Consider the following 19,904-nt stretch of genomic DNA (forward strand, 5'->3'; position numbering starts at 1 on the left):
CGAGGCCGTGTGGAGACATGGGCGTCTCGCCCACATTATCCCATGTCCCTGCCGGTCATCATCATATATTCCCATAAAGGTCAAAACTGTGCGTCTTGACACGTGTGCTTATGTACATTTCCTATTAAAAAATGCAGCGATATTACACTGGTTGTATGTCCTCTGACTGCTGAGATGTAGTGAATAGAGGCCAGAGGCTTCTGCCGTCTGAAATAACTACATATTCACCTCGTTTTCACCCCTGCCTACATTTGGGTTTAAACAAGCTTTTAACATTCAGATGACGGTTGTAGCATCACACTCATTACAGCAAAAATGGTTTCCATGAATAAGCAGGTGAAAGGCGGCACATTATTGGTGAATTGCCATCTGAAGGGTCCTGCTGAATCCCACAGAGAACAGATTTAGTCACTTTTATCTCTGCATAAAAGCAGCAGGAAAACACAGTGGGAAGCATAAGAGCTTATAAAAATCGTGCTTTTCTTTTGCTGTTGCATAATTGTCATTTAGATTTTTTTTCCCTTTTAATAAGCTGGAGTTGTTTTTCTCTATATGTATTTCTTATAGTGGAGGCACGATGCTGACCATAACTGGAACCAACTTGGCCACCATCAAAGAGCCCAAAATGAGAGCCAAGTACGGAGCAGGACAGTCCGAAAATGTGAGTTTCAGAGTCTGCACCCGCACTTTCTTTTTTCTTTATTACGGTATTATTATTAATATTATTGACAACACAAGAACAGCCACTGATTGGATTTGGTAGGTGAGAGGAAAAATTATACATATTACATATATTTTTAATGGCACAGTAACAGTCTCAATATCAGTTTTGATGGTTTTAACGTGTTTGGTTCAACTTGAAAAAAAAACATGTATCTGAATTTAAATTATTGCAACGCCAAAATAAAAATTAGACTGTCATCTTTAAACATATTTACGCATGTGGTTTAATATTATCAGCTAGCTTAAGTGCATTTTGTTGAACCGGGTTCATGTTAATCTCATTCAACACATCTCAAAGTTGCTGTACTGGTTTGAGATTTCCTGACTTGAGGCCATTGGAGTGCAGTGAACTCAATGCTTTGTTCAAGAATCCAGTTTGAGTTGGTTTGAGCTGTATGACATGGTGCAACACCTACTAACATGTGGTCATTATGGTTTGACATGTTGGTAGCAGTATGTGGGGTGTGATGGTTGAACATTGCTCAGTTGGAGCCTAAAGTCTCCTCTTAAAGGATCCTCCTCCCCCATTTGATCAGACAGTCACCGCCAGCAGCATGAACATTTTAAACAAAGAATGATAAATCCACGCTTTCATGTTGTCTATGGCAACTTCTGAGCCCTCCTTTTTCAACATTGCTGCTGAAATCAAGTCTTCTCAGACATCTTCATTCTAGTGTTTGAACTTCCAATGTTGATGAGGGTGAGTCAGTTCTAGCCTCAGTTTCCTGTTCTTGGCTGACAGGAGTTTCATTTGATGCGGTCCTCTGCTGTTGTAGCCTGTCAGTTCAAGGCTGGACTTGATGTGGCTCTGACACAGTTTTCCACATATCTTGAATGTAACAAGTGTATGAGAGTTATTATCTAGATTCTGGACGCTATTTTTTTTTCCACAAGATATCAGATGTTTGTTTTATACTCTAGACAGCCATTCCAAATCCTTTAGTCTTTTTTTTTTTTCTCTCCATTTTGATGCTCGGTGTGAACTTCTGAAAGTCAGCATGTCTACAAAATGTACTTCTGCCATGTCATTGAGCAGTTAACAGGTGTTAATAATTTTCACTTCCTATTATTAAGTGAATGAAAGCGGGGGGGGGGGGCGGGACGTTTCTCCTTAAAATATGCAGCAACCAGAGCAAAGACTTATAAACTATATAACAAATTTTCTATAAAGTTTTAGTTCATCCTCAGTGAGCAACAAAATTACTGTATTCAACATTACTTTACAATTAATGTACTTTTTTTTAAACTAAGTAATTGAACTGATATTTTTATAAGCTTCTTCAAAGAGCGTTACGTTCCTCAGTGGAATATTTTAACCCCAACCTGATTAAGTGCCAACATGGAGGGGGAGGACTGTGGGTAACCCTAGGAAACGGGATTCAGTCTTCATCTCTCCCATTCTTTGGTCAATCTAACTGGTAGATTATACATACTCAATATACATACACTCATAGTCTTGACCTGTCGGTCAAGCTGCCCATTTTCTGTTTGTTTTTGATGTTGAATTTTCTTTTAGCAGTTTAACCTTTGAAATGTCAACTAGCAATAAAGCTGCTCTTGCAAATCCCCCTCTCCTCACCCTTCACCACGGGGCTCAACTAACCTTTTTTTTTCCCTCTCTCACTTCGAGTTAAATATATATATATATATATATATCCCACACTTTCCTTTTGTCCCCCCAACATAACTGCAGAGACCTTTATTTATTGACCTATAAACACCACTCATCCAAGGTGTTTTTACAAACACAGATCTCTCACTTTGTGACACATGTAAGACAAAGTGTGGTGCCTGGCAGTCGTTTTTATACCTTTGACTTCCTTTAGTTTGATACCCTTAAATAAAATCCAATGTGCTTTCAGAAAGTATCCAAATTAGATCATAGAGCTGTCTAAATTTTCAAGGGGTTTGAAAACATTTTCAAGGCGTTTTAACAATGGAGGTGAATTTATCCCAGGTTGCTTCTGCCATCCTGTGTTGCCGTTGGCAGCCATGAGCTGACCACTTCAGTTTCTCTCCGTCATTAGGGGCTAATTTGTTCTAAGTTTCGAATCCCACAGGATATATCCAGATGATATCAACACTGATTACAGCACTGATGTTATTAGGCCGCCTTCTCCTCATTATGTTGTTACAGACACATTTAATCAGTTGCATCACATAACCCTGTTTAAGCCCTTATAACAGAGCTCGTGCTTGAGTTAACCTTTTTATTTCCTACTCCAGTGAAACTGCCTCAGAGTAGGAAGTAGGGTTATTTTATCTTGAAAAGTCTGGATTTCTGTTGCATTGTTATATGCCAACTCTGAATAGTTACAGACAAGGCAGCTGAATATGAATGAAAATAAGAAAAGGGACTTTCTTGCTTTCATATTGATTCATATGTAGATTATGCTCATTTTTGTTGATTTTTAACATTCTAACACTATTCTTTTGCCAGCCCATTGATTATTTTGGCTTAAAGTTTTTTGACAGAAGCTAAAAATAAATTCACACCCGTTCAAGAATACGAAATAATTACCTCACTGCTATTTTTTTGCATCCAGAAAAGACCCTTGTAGACCAGGGTTTTAAACTAAGTCCACTATTTTATAATTGCATCTCATTTATCATACTGATCATACAGTCTATCTGAGAAAAGGTTTTTAGATTTAAATGTTCAGAATTATTTAAAACTGTTGATATTTGTTCCTTACCATTGTTAGATTAATAATCATAATGAAAAATGTAATTCTCTGTGATCCATAATATGTTAGAAATAAAAAAAATTAAAAAAGAATTAAATGGTGACGTGAAATGGCTAGTCCCTGCTCAAGACATATCTTTATTGTATTGCTGTTTCTCCCTGTATTTTAGAACTGCACTGTTCTCAACAACACAGTCATGGTTTGTCTGGCGCCCTCTGTGGCCAAATCTGGCAAAAGCTTCTCTGAGATGGGCACCAGTCCTGATGAGATTGGATTCGTCATGGATGGCGTGCGCTCCGTGCTGGTGATAAATGAGACTTTCAGCTACTACCCAGACCCAGAGTTTGAAAGTCTCGGTCCCAAGATGGAACTGAAGCCCAGCTCACCGCTCATACTCAAGGTAAGTTGCTTTGTGTTCATGGCACTTATCTGTTACGGCCTTCTCTCTGTCAAACTCTATTCTTTTTAGTCTCCTGCTAAATGATGTGTTTAATGTTTCCCTCCATTTTTCCTCTCTGTGTCCCTTCCCAGTCGACGTGTCTGTGTGTTTTTTCCCTTCTTTGTCCCTTCATGCCTCATCTTTCCCGTTTTATGTCAGCTTTCATTGTTTACCTGGATTGTCTGAGAGGAATCTGAATGTATGGGCTGAGTTTGCTGTGGTTTTACATGAAAGCTGTTTTATATTGAAGGTTGCTCTCTGAAGCTGAGGCATAAATGTCTCCACACACCAGGAGTTCAGGACAAAAGAAGGTTAGCTGAGTGTTAGCACTAAGTCGATGCACAGGAAGGGCCGCATTAGTAGATTTTAGGATTCCTGTAATGTGTGTATTCGTCAAGTGTTCAACAATTAATCTCGCAAATGGGCTGAAGAAAATGTACTATTTCTTCAGCTAATAAGCTGCTGATAATTGTTTGCAATCATTTGCTTTTCGCCATCTGTCTTTCAGCACGGCTCACTCTTAAATCTCGAAGGATATTTCTCCACCTGTTTTTCTCCAGTGGGTGTTGAAGACCTTTAAGGGGAAAAATAAATGTTTAAACCGTTCCTTTCAAATCAGGTGCAAAGCAAGTCATGTTTTTAAAGTGGGTCCATGTGTTGCTAAGGCACCTGCTCAGATTCTTATCTAGGAACATCTGAAGAGAGACTTCACAGCCGTGTTTACTATGAACCGCCGAGGCAGAGTGCGTTTGTATACTGTGTGCATTTGTCCCACCCACCCACTCTGTCTAATGACACCCTCCCACTTCCTCACCCCTGAACTTCAAAGCCTTTCAGGAGCGAGAGGAAAATTATCGTGCAATTTCATGGGAAACCAAAGCCTCTTTTTCCTTCAAATCAGGGAGGGGTTTAGGAAATGAAGACTAGCAACGCTCTCCTATACATCTTTAAATATTATACCATGGTGACAAATTTTGATTGTGGTAAGAACTTTCAGAAATGCACCAAAAATTTAATCCAGTAAATATTTTCCGGGAAAGCCTCTGTGTTTTTTGTTTCGTGTTTTTGTTTGTCTTTTGGAAGGAGGGAAATGATTTTTTTCTCTCTCTCTCTGTCTCTCTCTCTCTCTCTGCAAAACAAAGCAATTGTATAAATGAAGAAACAATGACTTAAGGTGGAAAGAAAGCAATCTGCATTAAGTAAATTTCACCAACAGTTCTTTAAATGCAGTAACTGACTGGATTCCCCTTCCCCCTGTAGTTATTATATGTAATAATGTAGTTAAAGCCTTTATTTCTGTTAATGTAGGTGATTATAGCTTATGGCTGATGCAAAGACTAATTTCTCTCTCTCGTAAAAGGTGAATATTGCATAAAACCCATAAAAATTAAGTTTTATAGGAAAATATTCTGGCTCCAGTGACCATGTACTCTCCATGGTCAGTTGGGAAACTACAATCTCTGACACCCTCCACAAGGGGGCGTAGGTATTTCTACAGAGATTGGTTGTTCACAGAGCATTTTATCTGAGAGTAAAAGTTTAGTGGAAGCAAAATCTAACTTGCTCTTGAGATCAGCGTTAAGAAAAGTCCATTCAAGAGTTTGGAAAGGATCCACTAGGTGATGACTTCATCCAGAGTCTGAACTTGGCACCAATACAAATACCTGCTTTTATGATTATAGCATAAGTGTTTGGTTGTTCAGTAAGCTCATCTGATGTAAATCACATAGCGAACCTGGAAGATCTAAACCCAACAGTGCAGATAAACTCAAGGCAATTTTTAAAGTAAATTCAGCTTTTTTAAACTCTCAGCACTATAATAATTCATACAGTCCTAAAAGCTTTCAAAATGCCAACATGCAGTTGCGGAGAATCTGTTTATGACTGCTGTTACTCCCACACTCTGAGCTGATGAGCTACCTGTGTGTCTGTTTCCAGGGCCGCAACCTAATTCCTGCAGCCCCAGGAAACTCTAAGCTAAACTACACGGTGCTGATCGGAGAAATGCCCTGCGTCCTCACCGTGTCTGAGAGTCAGCTGCTGTGTGAATCACCTAATCTGACCGGAGAGCATAAAGTCACAGTAAGTAAACTTTTTAAATGTATTTGGTTTTCCTTATTGTACTAAAGTTACAGTAAGTAAGCTTTTTAAATCAATTTGTTTTTCCTTTTTTCTTATTTTGACCTTATTTGAGAAAAGCATAGTGAGAAGCAGATTTTACATATGCAACTGGAAAACAAGCTTTATCCCATCCTGACTTATACTTTCCTCCTGATTAGCAGCTGATATTTCCTGTTCCACTATTATGCGTTTGGTTTAACTGATGGAGCATTCATGTTTCTTTTTGTCACGTTTATGTGACATCCTCTGCTCAATATGCTGTTTTCTCAATTCATCCCCCTCTGATACGTCAATCCACTTCCTCCTTTTTCATTCATTCATCTCATTCTCTTCTCCCCCATCTATTCGACCCAAATACCTCCAATTACTCTACATTTTCTCCTATTCAGATAGCTGCAAGCGCACGAACACACACATCCCCTCTCCCGTAATGTTGGCAGTGCTTGTGACTGTATTTGTGTCTTAGAGGCTTTTGATCAGACTGGTTTGGCTGGCATCCTCCCTGGCATTTGAAGAGTGTTGGTATTCAGTGGATACCAAAAAATGGCTAGCGGGCATGAGAGGTCTTGTGTCTATTTTTACCCTCCTTCATTTCCTATTTCATAGACCTAAGCCTGTTAAAAGGGGGTATGAAGTGGGGGGTGAAAAGAACATGTTTTGGAGGGAGTGTTTCTCAGGATTTCTTTCATTTCATGTTTGCAGTTTTCAGCTGTTTGAGGTATGGTCCAAAATGTGTAGAGTGCAGATATTTCCTCTTCTGGCTGAAATAAAAATATTTTAGTGGAGTTTACATCTGTTCTTAGCTTGACCCGGCACAGCTTTGTTTTTCATGTTAGATGCTTAAAAGTTTCCTTGCCTGGAAAAAATAAAATAAATCTGGAATATTTTCCTAGAGACGTATTTTCCGGGTGTGCAACATTGTTTGAATTTCTGGACCGTCTTTGTTTCAGATTCTGTTGTCTCAGTGCCGTATCCACCTATCCATACTTCCTTACTTCCTTTTTACTCTACAGCCTTCTGTTCTCCCTTCCTCTTTTTATTTATTTTTTTGTTCTTTTTTCCCTTTTTACTTTTTTCCTTCCTTTTCCATTTCTTCAATCTTTGTTGGAAGTTTAAAAGAAGGAAAGAAAAAGACTTCTCTCTTCCTTCTTATTTCTGTCTCCCTTTGCTCCTTTTTCTAAATGCTGCTTTATTCTATCTGTTCTTTCCTTTCTTCCTCCCTTTTCATTCCTTTCCTATTCTTTTTCTTCTTCTCCTTCTGCCTTCATAACTCCTTTATTTATGTCCTTTATTTTTTGCTCCTTTTTTCACCTTGATTTTTTTCCCTGGACTCCATCACTGCATATGTTTTTCTATCTGGACTTCCTACTTGTGTTTTTACAAGGTTTCTAATAAAAGTGTGACCTTGAGAAAATTCATGGTTAACATTTGTGTTTTTTACTTTAAAGATAGATGAGAATTTTGCCATTTTAAGTTTGGAACAGTCTGCAGTTTGGTCCTGAAAATGTATAGAAAACTTAGTGCTTTGTTAATTTTTGTTTTGCAAAAATATGGTTTTTGTCTCTTTATCTTTAATTTTGTTGGATTTGTATTCCTTGTGCAGGTGTGGCCTTTTGAATAAGTTGCTTACATTCTGAGTACATGTGAGGTTCCTAAATGTTGCAGGTTAGAGAGCAATAAAATTGCCAATGGCATCAGTTTGTGAAAATCTTTTAAAGGCTACTGTCACTGAATACAGGACACTATTACTGTTCTGTCTCCCCCTTTTCTCAGTCTTTCATGAGCTTCTAAAATTTCCTTGCATTAATGTCGTTGCCAGGTCCGCGTCGGAGGCTTCGAGGCTTCACCTGGGACACTGCAGATCTACTCCGACAGTCTGCTCACTCTGCCTGCCATCATTGGCATTGGGATAGGTGGCGGCCTGCTTCTGTTTGTCATCATTGCGGTTCTGATCGCTTACAAGAGGAAGTCCCGGGATGCCGACCGCACCCTGAAACGATTGCAGCTGCAGATGGATAATCTAGAGTCTAGGGTCGCCCTGGAGTGCAAAGAAGGTGAGTGGTGGGTAAGAGGTGCTACCCTAAGCCAACCTACTCAATTCTCAACAAACTCAACACTGTTGATACTGCTGTTCCTCTACTGTGTTCCATCCTTCGAACTTCCCATCAAAGCTGCACAACATACTATTAACAGTCCTATCAAGTTGTTAGTCTGCTCTTTCTCCCTTGGTCTCCTGCTTTGCTCTCCAAGTCGATGCCAACACTCCCCTGCTGTTCGGTCGCAGCAGTGTGTGTGTGCATGTTTACGTGGGTGTTGGTGCGTTTCCAGAGGAGCACTTTGATCTGAGCCAGCCACCAGATGTTGTCTCTCCTCCCCATAAGGGAGCAGCCTGGCTGGCCTTACCGTCCTCTACACCAAGAAGTGTTGGGAGGGGAGAGGAGGATAGAAAGAGACGGGGCATGGAGGTGGGAAAGTAAGGGGTTGTAGGGAAGGAGTGGCTTGGCAACAGCTGAAGCCCAGGGAGGGATCGAATGAAACTTGCACACCAGTGCTTTAGCATATATTCATTTGGCAAGAAGCAGCATAGATCCAGGGAGAGGCTGCTGATGCTGGGCTGCTGGCAGAGCAGTGAGAGAAGCAGATGGGGTGAAGGAAAAGGAGAATACTGATAACATGATCATCCTAATATATCTAAAAGAGATCACTCCATTTGTTCCATTGTTTTGAGAGACTTGAATAAAGCCGCATCATAAATATAGTTTATTCTGCACTGGTTTTAGCTAGTTGTTCAAGTTTAACTCGGGGAAACTTTCCCGATGTTCTTATCAGAATAAATAGGACACATCCACAAAAACACCATTCCAGTTTAATAAAATCAAACAAATTTAGCACTACTAAATTTCTGTTTTTATGAAATTACTTTTGTGTTCTTATAGGTCCTGTTATTTTCTGTAATTACCTCCTGTATTCAGCAAAATGAAATACCAACTTCTTTCTGTTTCAGAAATCACAAAACTTTACATACAGAGTTAAGTACTCAGATATTCAGAGATATTTGTTGGCATTCCTGATAAAGATGTTTCAAAAGTCTTAAAATCATTGTTTATTTTAGCTGTATATGCTCACATAGATTTTATTTTTCTTTTTTTATCTCACCCTTATTTTGAATACATTGAATTAATAATATAAAATGTGTCCAACCCAAAGAATTAACAGGTTTAGAAGTTAACCGCATCACATTTTAGCATCAGATTATGGAGTCTGGATCTTTATCTTGATCAGTACTGGTATGAACTGATACCAGTAATAAAAATGACATCATCAGCAGAGGCCGACAATATTGCAATAGTGAGTTTCTAACTCCAAATAGGAGCTTTAATTGAGTCACAGACATCAAATATTCTTCTGTGCTATGCCGTCTGATAAATGGCTAGAGAAACCGGTAACCAAGGCAGTCGTAGACATGATATGACAACAGAATCTATTTATAGGGCCAGGAATGTACTGCTGCTTATTTTTCAAAAACTGCCTGGAGGAAGTTGAAACATCAGATTGAGCTTATCAAACTGCATTAAAAGTGTTTGCTTGGACTGAAGCAGCTCGAGGCTACATTTGCTGATGCATAACACACCTGCAACCTCTGAACAAACTGCCTCAAGACAAGTTGCTAGTGTGGGATTTAAATAGCATATTGTGATGTTTTTTTTTTTTTTTTTTTACATTCATCAGCCAGGTTGGTTTTTAAATACAGTTAATTAAAAACCAACCTGCCTGATGAATGTAAAAAAACAAACAAACATCACAATATGCTACTTTAAAATACTGTATTAAAATTGTCTTGTGATGTTGTGAGGCGTCAGCATTTCATACCCAGAGATTTTAGATGGCCTTTAAAGCAGAGACCCTCAGATAAAGACATCAACACTTTTGTTTTTTCTTCGTAGCCACTTCACACCTCTCCCCCTGTCTTGTATTCATTTCCTGCCCTTTAGAAACTACCTGCAATCCCACACACATATACACTCACACAGCGGGTCACGCTGCGATTGGCTGGGGTGTGCCAACAGTAAGTCTACATTCCCCGACCCCGTCTTTTCCCAGCTTTCACTACTATCTGCGAGAAGAAAGGTGGATGAACATGAACAAAGTGATAGATTGAAACGGGTAGCCAGATAAAGGAAAAAAATCCCAGAGAAAAAATCCCAGAGATTTTTAACTTCACAAGTTAACTTTAAAAATTATGTAGCTTTATGTTATTATGGCTAAAGTTTAATCAGTAATACTTTTAGAACAAAATTTATGTCAGATCAGGATTTCTTGGTTAATCTCAAGTTGTCATTACAAAAGCATTTTTGAATAATGTCAACTTTGCATTGAAAGTGTCACGATTTACTGAATGACACTTTATGACAGCAGTCATAAATATTCATGAAGACTTACTCGTGTTCATGATGGGTGTTATGTCATGACTATGACGGTGTCATGACAGTCTTGTTCACAACCCGTCAAATAAATTATCAAAAACTCTATCAAGAAAAGTTGTTGGCATGCAAAATATGTAAACACAATACATTAGATGCATTGTTGTCTTCTTTTGACAGTTTGATTTTTTATGTACTATAAACATGTTTTCAGAAACATCAAAATAGATACCATGAAATATACATTCAAAGTTCAAACCGCAGATTTAAGAAAAGTAAAATCCAACAACAATTCATTATTTAAAACTTTGCATTTCATTATCTATACAACTTAATATTCAGGGCACAAATATTTTCGAAAAGGAGGTCAACTTAATTGGCTTCGGTAAAAGTGCCAGTCTATCATTAATCGGATCAGACGCTGGCTTCAGAATGGATGTGGCCTCCTGCGACAAGGAAGTATCCACCACTGTGTGCGCACTAAAACTGCACCAAATCTTTTTGGCATTGCTCCATAAAGGCCAGATTGGTGGAGTGCACAACTAGTAGTTTTCTTGTTGACAAATTCTCCCATTTGAGTTGTGGATTTTTGCGGCTCCTCTTGAGTTATGCTGAACCTCAATGCAGCTTCTCAGAAAAATGCTCTCCTTGCAAAGCGCTCTGCCTGAAAATGATTTCTCCACCAAACCAATCATTAGTGCACTTGTCCATTATATTCTACCCGGTATTGGTATGTCATATAAAATAGTAAAGAATATATATTGAAGTTTTTTTGCCAAGGGACATGCTTGAGAGACCGGGTATTTTACCACAAAGTGAAATGGGTGTAAAGCAGTGAGAGAAGTGGAGTACATTGGGAATCTGAAGGGAGGAATGAAAGGAAGATTAAGAGGTAGAAAGGTGACTTTAAAGATGTCACATTGAAGGGAGGAGAGAGAGAGAAAGAGAGATGGGGAGGGAAGACAGGGTGACACGAGCCATCTGTTAGTCTGGGCTTTGGTTTATTTGTTTGGATTACGTATCAATGTGTGTGCTGTATTTCAGATGAGGCAACAGAGCACACAGACACACAGTTGTCCTAATGCCAGAGTTCCATATTTTCTCCTTAAGGAGTTTTCTATATGAAACACACTTGAGACAGTTTAAGAAAAGTTAGGATATGTTTGAGAGATTTTTCCCCGATTAAAAGGAGTCGCGTTCAATGAATGGGGTCAGAACACATGCTGTCCGGGAGCTGAGAATGTGTACAAACACTGACATGCTTTCACATAAATCATCTGGGCGCAAGGGTGTGTGTTTAGCTGTGGGCCAAAACAGAACGCGTGTGCGTGTGTGTGTGTGTGTGTGTGTGTGTGTGTGTAACAAGAGTTTGTGAGGTGGCAGCATGTAATGTGTGGGTTCTAACACTCTGCACTCCCCTCCAGCTTCCCAGATGCAAACGCCTTTCCTCTATTCCACCTTTCAGTTTCTTTTTTGAGCTTTTTCGTCTTTGAAACATGAAAGATTTCAAAGTGCAATTATGTTTTTCTTGAGGATGGTTTATAAGCTCATTTGACATGTCTAAGCAATGTTCCTTGCCATTTTCGCAGCCTTTGCAGAGTTGCAGACAGACATCCATGAACTGACCCAGGAGCTGGATGGTGCAGGAATCCCCTTCCTGGACTACCGCACATATGCCATGAGGGTCCTCTTTCCTGGTATTGAGGACCATCCTGTACTCAAGGAGATGGAGGTACGGGTCAGTAAAGAGCGCTCTGCACTCATGCACACCCACATACAAAATAAGCCCTATTTAACAAGTTTATATCCTTGTGACTTTGAAATAGTTAATTGGAATTAGTAAATTAGAGGTGGATTAGCCTGCCTATTGCCTTTGTATTTAATTCCGCTTAAAAAGAAGTTCTCGCTTCCAGCTCAGTCTGGGCTTTCTCCCTGTGACTCGGATTCTTTCTGGTTGGTTTTAGAACGGACCAATCAGTGGACAGACAGAGAGGTTGTGAACAATGACAATGACTGATGGTTCTCCAGCTGCTTAAAAATTATTTATATCTCTTCTGTTACTCTCTTACTGTTATCTGTTCGGTACCCAAAATCCAGGATAGCACAGGAACTGCTTCATTTCTTTCTTCAAAATAAGAGTTCTAAGCATAAAAAGAGGCTGTAGAGATTTAAGCACATATCTTTTTATCTGGGAGTCATGATAATAACTTACACTTATTGTACCAGATGCTAGTAGAAATTGTCTGTAAATATTGTATTAATATCCTAAAGTAATGCTAAACCTCTTTAGTTGACTTCTTTGAGAATTAGTACAAGTCAAAGTCTTAGCTGAGGTGTGTACAAGGAAAAAACCCATTTGAACCCATGACCTTCCTGCAGCCTTCCAACAGTACTGCAAACCGTACCACAGTCCAGCCCCCTTAATGTTTACACCCTTTGGAAAATGCAGAGTTGTATTCCTCTGTCATGGCTGCAGGAGCAGGCCTTGGAGACGTTCTCTATGTGCTTGTGCAATCAGCTGTATTCCAAAGGGATAGTGTAACACAGCATTGGATTTTCATTTGTATGGCCCAGGCAATCACAGGCCACAGTGGTGCGCTAGCAGGCAGATCAATTTCTTATTACAGCATGAAGTTCACATTCTTTCTTCAAATCTGTGTTTGTGGCTCTCGCAAGGGGAGGCCTGTCCATTGCTTTAAGATAGAAGGAGAGAAAATGGCAAAGGTAGGCTTGCACCTGATGGTATAGAAAAAGAGGGTTGTGAGGAAAATGAGCAAGGCACTTTGTTCCGGAGATATTTGCATACATGCGTGTAAAGGATCAAATTGAAGATTTATTTGTAGATGTTCCCGAATTTTCACACGCACCTCATTTTACAACTATGCTTCACAATCAGTTCTGTTCTCTCAGTCGACTCTTGTTGTTCTTTTTCTATTTTTGTCTGTGACCTTTTCCAATTACTCCACACCTTTACCCACCCGTCTTAGTTTCATATCCTTCTTTTCTCACCAAAAACCTGCTTCAGTTACACCACCTTCATCTTTTTTTATTCTAACAATTGCCTTTATATGTCTCGTATCCTCCCCATTCTTCTCTGTTTTCACTCCGTCTTCCCTTCTCCACCAGGTCCAAGCAAATGTGGAGAAGGCCCTGACGTTGTTCGGCCAGCTACTGACCAAAAAGCACTTCTTGCTGACATTCATCCGCACGCTGGAAGCTCAGAGGTCCTTCTCCATGCGAGACAGAGGCAACGTGGCTTCTCTCATCATGACAGCATTGCAGGGGGAGATGGAGTACGCCACGGGTGTCCTCAAACAGCTCCTGTCTGACCTTATCGACAAAAACCTGGAGAGCAAGAACCACCCGAAGCTGCTGCTCAGGCGGTAAGAAAAGGAGGGATGAAAGGAGGGAGAGCGGCTAAAACATGTCGGTTCTTCCAGTGGAGCTTCAAGTTAATGCCCTGTGGACTTTGCTCGTGTGTGGGTTCAAGTCTTTGTTTAGCCAACTCTTCACACATTCAGAGGATCTTTTAGGAGAGGTTGTTTTTTTTATTGTAAGTTAGCACTAATTGGCTAAATAAAAGTATTTCGATATTTGCTTTATTACTAAATTGATAACAGAGACGCAAGCTATTAAAAGGATACTTTAGAAATCCAGTTTGCATTTTGCCACGAGGCGTAGCAGAGACACTTTGTACTTGTGGAAGAAGGGGCTCTGATAGGATGATACCAAAACTAAACCTTATGGTGAATATTGCCAAACCACACACTGTAGTTCCCTGAACACAAAAATCACAGAGATAAAAGTTTGTGATGGCAGCATAATGCTGAAAACAAGGAAGCTGTCAAAATTGATGGGAGCATTGTTGGAGCTAAATATACAGTAGGCAAACTCTAAAAACCTTAAAATAAAGATTTATCTTCCAGCAGGACAACAATCTTCGGGATTCAGCCGGAGCAACAGTGGAAAGGTTTCGATCAAAACATATTCAATCGTTGGAATGTTCCAGTTAAAGTTCAGAGCAAAATACAATTGAGAATCTGTGGCAAGCCTGAACTTTCGTTATTTTTATGAAGAATTGTCAGTATTGTCAGACTTTAGATGTACAATGAGGCCTGAGATATAAACCGTACACACTGCAGCTGTAATGTTGTTCAAAGTATTCGCTCATGTGGGCTAAATACAAATGCATGCCATACTTTTCAGATCTTAAACTTAAAAAAGCAAGCATTCATCCTTTTCCTTCTTCTGTAACGCTGTATTAGTTTTAGTCTATCACAAGAAATCCAAATTGAATACGCTGAGGTTTGTGGTTGTAATGTGGCAAAATGGGAAAACATATTTAAAGGGTGTAAGTAGTTTTGCAAGGATCTGTGTTTGGCTTTTCTTAAGATGATGAAATCAAATGAAAAGAATATTGTCAAAAATGGAGGACAGTGCACTGTGAGATTGTCAGGCCAGTGATTTTTCCTATCCTGATGGCCTGTGCTAAGAGAAGTGAATGCGAGGGACAGTGACTGCGGCTTCTGAGGCGTTTGTGACTATACCTTGTCTCTATCTCTCGGCCCTGTCCCTGTCAGAGAGGATTACACCCCTGAGCACACATGCACTCCCACCGGAGCTGCTGCGAGACAGGCCGCCCTATCCCCTCTTCTTGCACTCTCAGCGAGAGACGTAGTTAGGGGAGGAAGTATGAGGAACAGAGCAGGTGTGAAGAACAGAGAGAGAGGAGGGCTTTGCTAGGGAAAGGAGCGAGATGAGCAATGGAGGAGAAAAAAAATATGAGAGGTGAAAGAGGAAGAGGCAGCACGAGGAAGGTGGATGAAGCTCCAGGGACGCAGGGAGCTAGTGATTGACAGAAACAGAAGGCAAAATGTCTACAGGGAGGTTTAGGCTTGAGGGCAATTGATGGGGGAGAAACATATAGAGGGAGAAGAGTACGGCTGTTGCACAGTAGAGCCGTCCAATATGGTGACAGAGCCTAAAAGTAGGGAGGAGAAAGGAAGCTGCGACAGACAGCCATGAAAAGATACACATAGTTAAGGAAAGACACAATTAAAGAAATGGTCTGTCTCCAAATAAATTGGAATTAAACATTTAATGATAAAAAGCTACTTTTTTTCCCCTCTCTTCCTCCACTGCTCGGGAAGATATTTAATTAAAAATCTAATCAAGAAATGACTCTGAGTCCGTGTGAAGCCTTTTTCCAATCTGCTCCTGGGGCATATAGTCAAAACACACTGTCCCTGCTATTTGCAGCAGTGTCAGGAGCGGCGCTCATTAAGCTTATTAAAATTAATGTTAGACATTCTAACAGATATATAATGATTTTATTCATAGGAAATTGTTTCCTGCGTTAATTCTACTTCTCTTGCTGAAATATCGTCTTGCTTTGGACATATTTGTGTTTTTATTAAAAGTTGAGACTTGCGGCCATACGACTAGGAGAACATCACCTGCTCTCTCTGTTTAAAGTCTATCAACCCACTTTGTGGGTATTCAAGCTTCTTGATGCGAAAGTACACCCCAGCAGCATTTTCTGTTCCTGTTCACTGCCCTCTTTCATTCCTAGCACTTTCATTCCCCATTGCATCTCCTTTCATCTGATAGGTTTCTGACAGATGGATAAAAAAGAGTGACATACATCAAATAACACTTAGCTGTCCAACCGGGAGGCTCCCAGAAATGCAAGAGTTCATCTCCCATCTTTTTCCATAGGCTCACACTGATTTCCCTCAAATAATGGCCTACTTTCTCCTTTATTCCATCGGGGTTTTTTTCTGTTCTTCAGTTATCATGAAATGCTTTTAACATTAGTGGAAGATTGACCAGAAAATAGCATGTTTTGGACTGCATATTGACAGAGAATACATAAAGTTAAAAATTAATTGTTGTATGTTGAGAGGATGATCCTGATAGCAGATTAACCTACTTTGCATTACATTAAAGATTTAATAAAAATGCTAGAAAACTAAATAGCATAGTAACTTTCTAACAGTAGCACAGCAGGGGAAATATGGGTCCCCCGTTGGACAACCCTTCTGTCACTTCTGTCGCATCCAAATTGGAAAAAACCACAGTTGGAGGTCTATTGGAAGTCCTTCATAATGATATGTATGTTCATATATTTGTTTTATATCTGTACTACAAAGCAGCGTTAGCGTTTTTGTGAAGTTTAAGACTCTGGAAGCACACTTCTGAACGAGATACTGTCCAGGAAAATTAAAAATATAAACCAGTTAACCATCAAGATAACATTTTTGTCCAAGACCTCAGCAGAATTGATCCCTATATACCTAAAATATAACCTGGTTATGATAAAATTAGTTCCTATCTGAAGCTCAAGTTTAAAATCTACGAATGTGGTTTCTTAATGAAAATACTGAAATGTCTGACCATATCGTACTCTCCAAATCGCTACATATTCTGTTCATCCATGCTCAAATTGATGGGTCCATTTTTCTCTGTCTTGAAAAGGACATTTTAAATGTTTAAAATTACAAACCATCCACAAAATGTTTAATGTGACATATGTACTTTGAATGGCAGCAAATTAACAGCCTGAAAGAGATTAAGACTGACACTTTGTCTGATGTCCAGTTGGTAACGCATGCAGAGTTAAACACATTTTTAATGACAGAACGCTATTTTTAATCATGCCTTAATAATTCAGCTGCGAGATTAATAAATAGATAAATTTGCTCATTTCCTGGCTTTTTCTTTTAGCATATGTTGATTGGTCCATTAATTCTAGCTCCACTTGCTTTACATGAACAAGCCCTCAGAGAGTTACTGTCATAATTACTAATGTTACAGGTTAGTTAAGCCGATCCCCTAAAATAATAACATCTGACTTTGCTGAAACTGTTCTCAGGTGTTCAAAAAGTTGAACAGAATGCATCTACCAAGTACTGTCCCTTTAATTGTTTTCTTTTTATTTCATTTAGTTGGTGCTTCTGTTGTTTACTAAAGAAGCAAATGAGCAGATGTTCCCCTCACAGCATTGCAAATTTATGATTAACAAGAGAGGTGATTGAATTACACTAATTGTTGTTTTTATAAGTGGGTTTGCTTGAAGCAAGCCCACTTAGAAAAGCAAAGGAAAAGCGAGAAGGGGCTTTAGCAATAAATGAAATGCAGGCATTTGTTTTGCAAAGCAATTTGGTTTTTAAAGGAGACCAGAGATTTACTGCATTGAGACTGATGATGTCCCTCTGTATCTGATCAAGGCGTTGTTCAATGGGAACAGATTATAGCTACAATACATGTGCATGTAAACATTAAAACATAGAAATTACTCAAAAGGTAATTCATTTGTGTAATTCAATTTAAATAGTAAGTCTATTTTATTGCATAGATTCATGTAACACAGAGTGTATATTTCAAGCTTTGGTTCCATTGTTTTCCATTTGAATTTTTCAGAGAATTAAAGCATTGCATAGGACCAATAAAAAATACTTTAGATACAGATCATTGCTAAAGGAATTAGCTATACACTGACTTCTGCATCCAAGCATATCACTGGGAAGGTAAGTGGGAAAAAAAACTGGGGGAAAATGTACAACAGGGGTAACATTACAAACTTTTGCTGGAGGAGATTCACAGGACCACAGACGGATCAAGAACATGGGCTACAATAGTGGCATTCCTTGTGTTAAATTTCTCCTAAATTAGCCAAAACAAGAAAGACATCTTACCTTACCTTTACAGTCGACTCACAAAGGTACCAAGAAGCAGAGAGATACCGGAAACAATGATGCAGAGGCTGTTAAAGCATGATCACCTTCATGCCAATCTGGACTGATGCAATGACTCATGCAAAAGGAAGCCAGAACATGTATGAGTTCATACACTCTATACAGTGGATTTACTCTTCAGTAGGCTGATAGAATCCTTACATTTATTGGTCTTATGTAATATGTTTTTGTTTTTTTTTTAAATCAAATGTTTGGGGTTTTACTAGATGTAGATCTGAAATAAACTAAAATTAACAATGTAAATATATCTCTCTTTGTGTAACAAATCAATAAAATAAAGGTTTTAATTTTGTAATCAAATTTTGGAATGATAGTCACTTTTGAATGATATTCTAATTTAGTGAGATCTACCTGTATGAGCCGGGAATGTGTGTGTGTGTGGAGGAATACAAACATCTTTTTCCTCAGTTTCTTTACATTATTCTGTTGCTCAGCCAATCAGATCGTTGTTTCCTTCTCTTGCAGGACTGAGTCGGTAGCGGAGAAGATGCTCACCAACTGGTTCACCTTCCTGCTTTACAAGTTCCTCAAGGTAAAACTGTCACTAGGATTAACACCGAACTTGTGGTGCGGTAGCAGCTCTGACACCCACTCACACACAGCTGCAGTATAAGAAAAGACAGCAGAGCCGCAACTTGGCCTTTCATGTGAAAGACTCCTATTTCCTAACTGCATCTTCATAGACTGAAGCCTCTTCAGACCCCATCGGTGATATCGGTATCTCTATAAGCCGTTCTCTCTTAGGATATAGAATCATATGTCTTTTTCCTGCTTCTTTCAATCTGTGTGTGTGTTTTTGCATCTTTGAATAATTCCCTCTGATTTCATATGAGAGGGAATCACTAAATGCTGCTAAATTCATACACTGCCTCCACTCAAATGTTGCTGGAGCTAATCAGTTAGCATTGGGGCTTTAAACACCCTGTCAGAACAGCCAGTCTGCTGGACAGCAAACCGGCCAAGCCTCAAGGGGTCCCAGTTAGCATCTGTGTATGAGAGTGTGTCGGGCTTGGATCTTGCGCTCATGTGTGTGAATTGGCTTCAAATGCGAGACTGGACAGCCGGAGTGGAGTTCAGTAAAAGGAGAGTGGGTTATGAGAGAAGCTGTTGGGGATTTATTCAGCAGCTGTGTTTATGAACTTTAGACTGGCCTAAGACAACAGAGGCAAAACACGAAAAAGGTGGAAAGTGTTTAGAGAAAGGCGAAGAAGAGGTGAAATTTATTCAGAAGAAGACATTTTAGAAGTTGAAAAGGAAAAAAAAATAGAAACGCAGAGAAGGGGAGGGGGACGGAAATTGGAATGGAGAAAACACGACAGCTTTTATCCAACCTTTGCGACTCTGCTTTCTCCTGAGTTTTCAAGGGTCACGGAGAAGAAAGGCCCGGAACAATTTCAAGATTCAGCCAGGTGTGAACAGAGATGGGTAAAGGTCAAGTAGTGTTTCGGTGAGGCAGATGAGATGGAGCTTTTACCCATAAAAGGGAACATGGAGCAGAAGAACAAAAAAGAAATCTTCAATCCATTACCCCGTTCTTAAAGTTCACCTGTCCTCTTTTCCCTGGCCTGTTCGGGAGGGTCAGGGACCTCATGTTTTTGTTCTGTTTCTAAACCTGGTATTTCTGGTTGTTGCTTTTGGTGAAATCATACATAATTGCATAAAATTTGTTTTGTGTTGTTATTGCAAAAGAAAAAATGCCATCAAGTGAGAGGAAGCACTAAAGCCTGCACGGAGTCAGAGCTGCTGATTTGTACAC

At 39.5% G+C, this 19,904-nt stretch overlaps 1 protein-coding gene across 5 annotated transcripts in view; it reads left to right on the forward strand.

The window, feature by feature from the left end:
* Positions 1-19,904, forward strand: part of LOC122833397 (plexin-A1-like) — a 228,391-nt gene that overhangs the window by 197,081 nt on the left and 11,406 nt on the right. For 3 of the 5 annotated variants that reach the window (XM_044120868.1, XM_044120867.1, XM_044120870.1), the window contains exons 17-23: positions 568-661; positions 3,580-3,810; positions 5,788-5,931; positions 7,790-8,024; positions 11,981-12,129; positions 13,518-13,774; positions 18,614-18,680. In XM_044120868.1, coding sequence (XP_043976803.1) covers positions 568-661; positions 3,580-3,810; positions 5,788-5,931; positions 7,790-8,024; positions 11,981-12,129; positions 13,518-13,774; positions 18,614-18,680 — 1,177 coding nt within the window. The remainder of the gene's footprint in view (positions 1-567; positions 662-3,579; positions 3,811-5,787; positions 5,932-7,789; positions 8,025-11,980; positions 12,130-13,517; positions 13,775-18,613; positions 18,681-19,904) is intronic. The other 2 variants (XM_044120869.1, XM_044120871.1) reach the window with 1 other exon arrangement.

The sequence above is a fragment of the Gambusia affinis genome, linkage group LG07 (assembly GCF_019740435.1).
Source record: "Gambusia affinis linkage group LG07, SWU_Gaff_1.0, whole genome shotgun sequence".
Classification (NCBI taxonomy): Eukaryota; Metazoa; Chordata; class Actinopteri; order Cyprinodontiformes; family Poeciliidae; genus Gambusia; species Gambusia affinis.